This window comes from Terrapene carolina, unplaced genomic scaffold, assembly GCF_002925995.2.
Source record: "Terrapene carolina triunguis isolate 2854851 unplaced genomic scaffold, T_m_triunguis-2.0 Scaffold130, whole genome shotgun sequence".
Classification (NCBI taxonomy): Eukaryota; Metazoa; Chordata; order Testudines; family Emydidae; genus Terrapene; species Terrapene triunguis.
In genome coordinates, this window is record NW_020664481.1 from 9,186,862 (window position 1) to 9,191,713 (window position 4,852).

A 4,852-nucleotide genomic window follows, 5' to 3' on the forward strand; every position below is an offset into this window, starting at 1 on the left:
TGTGTGTGTGTGTGTGTGTGTGTGTGTGTGTGTGTGTGTGTGTGTGTTCGCTCCGGCATGAGACACACAGACCTGACATTGTTGCACACACACTCTCTGCAACAAGCGAGGAAATAACGCGCGGGCTGCCACTTGCTCCAAACATGAGATGAACCACACACAATCACACACACAATCACACACACACACAGAGACGTGTGGGATTCTCTAGCTGCAGGCAGCTCTGTGCCTGGATCGCCAGACGCGCATCTCCCCAGCTGTATGCAGATAGATCCGTGTGTGTGTGTGTAGGGATCTATGTTCCAAGGCTCCCCCCGCTCCCCCATGGCAGAAGGAGGCGAGCCCAGCCCGGGGCGAGCCCCCGCTTCCCAGCTGCATCCTCTGGGCCACTCGGCGGCGTGGGAGCCGGGCACCCAACTTACCCTCGCCGAGCCACAGAAGGGAAGCAGCAGCAGAAGTAGCATTCCGGAGCCAATTGTCATTTCCCCGGCTGCGCTCGGACTCCGGGCTGGCACTCCTCCTCGCCGCTTGCCCAGCGCCCGGGCTGCCTCCCTCCAGCCTGCCTGGGCAGTCCCAGCGCCCCTTGCTTTGCTTTGCTTCCCCCGCCCCCGAAAGCAACTCGCCGGCTCCCAGTCCCCCCCTTCCGCTCGCCGGCTCTGAACTGCAGGTGAAGCGCGCTCGGTGCAGCTCTGGCGAGTCCCCGCCTCCCAAGCCCGGCCCACACGGCTCGGAGGGACAGGCAGCCTTAAAGGAGCCGCCTCGGTCTGCTCCTCGCTCTGGCGTGCAGCAGAAGCGAAGAGCCAGGACCAGGCTTCATAGCCCCCTTCTGCTCCTGACACAGGCGAGGGTAGCCCTGGGCAGCTTTAGGCGTGCCCCGAGGCCCAGGCTGACCCCTGCAGGAGGTATCCCTGTTCCACGTGTGCATTGCACTAGATAGTGCTGTCTCTCACCAGGATCATTTGGGTACGCGAAGGTAGGAAAAATAAAGAGAGGAAGTGATCACCATGGGAGCGCCAGCCTCCAAGCAGGAGCCCCAGAGGACTTCATTATTGAATGGGTATCACACAGTCACTTAGCATTATGAAACCACTGGTATTTAAAGGATGTAGCTACAGTGTTCCTAAGTTCTGTTCAGTGTACTTGGGCACAAGTGCCTTTGGTCTGGTAGAGATGAATACCTTCAACACAAGTCGACTAGTAGTTTGAAGTTAGGCAGTATCCTAAACGGAAGTACAATGTACTTCTGTCTTGGCTGTTACAAAAGTCTAGGACCACCTTAAAAGCACCTGCACTGTGTAAAGAAAAAGGAAAAAACCCCACACAGTTGTGTTCACAGAAGTCCAGCTTGCATCCGAGAAAGGATTAGGTTAACCTGCCCTCCTTCATGGTTACGCACCACACTGTAATGTTCTCTACAAGAAAACAGAAGAAAAACCAACAGACCCAGAAATCACAGTACAAATACCAGTTTGGAATAGCTTCCCTTCCTGCAAAGCTGGGAGAGTGGATGCTTATACTGAAATATTTTGAGAGTGGAAAAATGTTATATAGGTACAGTTAGATAATGTGGTAATGCCCATATTAGAAATTCCAAAAGAAAAGAGACTTCATGAAAAAAGAAAGGCTGAGTTTACAAATGAGTAAAGTTTGTCTGTGTTCAGTTTTAGCAAAGGGAGAAACACATTACTATTTACTCAGGTATTCTGAGGTTTCATCCATTGTGTTTGGCTGGAGACCCAGGTCTAGAGGAAGCATAGGTCCTATGTTTGTTCTAATTACATTTATGGTAGAGAGGGGAGGATTGAATAAAATAGGTATGTGCATTCCTGTGATCAAAGTAATTTGTGTGAAAGCCAGTTCTAAAAACAGGTATTTAAATAAATAAATCTTGAGCCAGATCCTCAGCTGGTCTGATTGGGCCCAACTCCAAACAAGCCCCTTATTTATTTACTTAATTTTAAGGGAAACAGATATATTTGGTCTAATTCAGATATCACAGCAGTGTAAATTAGCATTTACTCCACTAATTCAGTGGCGTTACCTTTCTGTAAAACTAGAATTTAATCAGGCCCTGGGAGCCTCCCTCAAAGGAGGGAAACTTTGTACAGCATTTTGAAAATGTAAACCAATGATAAGCACTATCATTTATTATTTTCAGCCAGCTTGAACCAGGCATCCAATTGTGGTCATTCTTTTTCATGCATGCAGTTCAACTGCACATAAAATAAAAGTTATCAGACACACATTTTGAGCATATATGACCAGTGTTTGCAGGATCAAATTGGATAGCTGGGCACCCGACCTCCTGATTTGCACCCATAGTTGCATACCAATAGCTGTTTGTGCAAAATGCAGGGTTGAAAGTCTAGTCCTTAAATAGTTCTGCTAGATACACATATTAGAATGAGACACGTGTCCACTTAGTGCATCCTTTGCTATTGGGTAGGTTTATTAGTATCATGTTAATCAAAGACCAGGGCCTTGTTAGGTTAACCTCTGTATACATATATAATGAAAATTAGTCCCTTCCTCCCATCTTAGTAGGTTACAACCTTTACCCTGCTTGAAGGAGATAATCTGAATATATTATGTAACATCAAGTAAATATCCACCGCTACTTTAAATTTGCACTTACGATTACTACTTTTGGCAGAATATTCCATAATCACATGACCCTGTGATAGGGGGGAAAAATAAAATCTCACCTAACATACGTAGTCTAAATTTGCCCTTCCATAATTTCACCCTAAACTCCAAAATTTGTCATGGGCTGTTGTCATGGATTTAAGGGCAGCTGTTGCTGCTGCTGCTACATAAAGTTTAAAGAGCCCTGCAGACAAGCTTGTTTTTACTTCTAAGATTTTAAGAAAGTGGATTTGTATGGCTAAAATGTGAATATTCTCTTGTGAACATCTACATACTGTTGTCTCTAACTGGACTACAGCTGTTGCTGTGTCCATATTCCTTCCTCCCTCCCCCCAGCATATTATTAACATTTCAAGTTCCACAGTATTATCAAAATAAGTCTAACACCACAACTCATCATGAAGAAAAGCAGAGCAGATTTTTTTCCCCAATATGGTTAGAGAAGATTTCTAATCTGATGCCATGTTGCATTTTTTTAATCTACTGCTGCTTCTTTAAATGTATTTATACCCTAAAGTAACAGGTAGTTTTTCTTCTTTGCTTTTAACAAAGTGTCTTCTGCTCTTTCCAATGACTTGAGAAAATATTTCTCTAACCTCCTTGCATTTTGGATCTGAAAGAACGCAGTGCCCCACTGTTTCAATTTGTGCACTATTACACTGCTTGCAAAGCCTGGCCTCTTTTCATATCCCATTTAATTCATGTTTGCCAACCTTCATTTCTAAGCAGTGGCCACTGTCTCTATACTTGGGGAATAGAGACAGTGACTGGAATTCCAGTGACTGGAATTTTTCATTAACTCACCCAACAATCTGTTTGGACTAGTTTCCATTTAGGGATCTATAACTCTGACTTGTGTGATCTATTCTTTACCTTGGCTCTAGGGGCCATATTTAGTGTTTTCAGAGGGATCATGGAAGGAGAATACATATATAGTATAGTATAGACAATGCAAGTGCAGATAGTGTCTGGGTCCTCTCCCCCCCTCCCATTTCCCTACCTCAAATTTCTTTAGTAAGTTTTAGAACCAGATTAGCTGTTTTTACCTCCATTCCTCTCTGTTAATTTTTAAGTGTCCATAAAAAGGTGACCCTTCAGATCTTTAGGAAAATTGAATCATCCGGTTAAGTTGTTTATATCTATTGAAGTGCCATCAGTTATTTGAATCTAAGGGTTAGAGAGGAGATTGATAGTGTGCAATTTCAGGGGGCTGTTCTCAACTTTACTAACTAGATTTTTGTATTATCCTCCTTTTTCTCCCTTCCCCCCTCACTTTCAGTCTATTGCAGGGAACTAGTTACGAAGACTCCTGTGTAAAAAGGAAATAGGAGAAATCTATCATCTGAACACAAGATGTGGGTTTGGCCGGATGAAGGTATTCAAGAATGTACACGTGCACATTAAATTAACTCGCTAAACACCTCAGGAGCAAGACTGCTGATCCTGAGAGCCAGCTTGCTACACTACACAACACTCAAGAGAATAAAAGACTCAGAGATGAGACATTTACAGAACTGCCTGTGCCAAGATAATGAGGAGAATGGAGTACACAGGGGATCTGTCTCCCCTTGATGCCCACGTGTAATTCCTATTGACAGCAATGGGAGTCACACGTGCATCTCAAGGGGACAATGGAACCTTGAGTAAAGAAGATGAGTATCAGCTGTAAGCTGCATTACTGAGGGCAGAAAATGAGATACAGGAAGGTGTGATCACCGAGGAGGGACAGCACAGTGCACAATTACATTGTCAAGCAGGCATCGAATATGTGAAAGCATGAGAACAACAAATTAAATGTACAGGAGGAGGGAAAACAAAGCCAAGAGGCATACGCTGTTCCAACCCAGGCGCCTAGCTCTGAATTCCTTACCCAGGAAAGACTTCCACCCAGTTAATTAGTTTACTTCCATGGGAGGTTGAGTTCAATGAGAGGTTTCCTTGAGTAAGAAGTTCAGGCTAGGTGCTAGCAGGAAAATAGCCTATACTAAAAAAGAAAGTGACATATGGAGAGAAATGAAATTAATACAATGTGCAATTATGACCTTGGGTCTCATATAAATTTTATATTTTCAGGTTCTGAAAGTAGGAGACAGGTGGCTGAGTCCTGATATGATCTGGAGAGGCATTGCTACCAACCTTGGTCCATGTCAGAAGCAATAACAAAGGAAGGAGGAGTTTGGAGACCCAGAGAAACAATCATGCCAAG

The 4,852-nt window shown here is 44.3% G+C and overlaps 1 protein-coding gene across 2 annotated transcripts in view; it reads right to left on the reverse strand.

Annotated features, from left to right (window-relative positions):
- The window catches only part of CDH4 (cadherin 4), a 643,793-nt gene extending 643,289 nt beyond the window's left edge, over positions 1 to 504 (reverse strand). For both annotated transcript variants that reach the window (XM_026652873.1, XM_026652874.1), the window contains exon 1: positions 423 to 504. In XM_026652873.1, coding sequence (XP_026508658.1) covers positions 423 to 482 — 60 coding nt within the window. In that variant the 5' untranslated portion in view covers positions 483 to 504. The remainder of the gene's footprint in view (positions 1 to 422) is intronic.
- Positions 505 to 4,852: the final 4,348 nt, after the last annotated feature.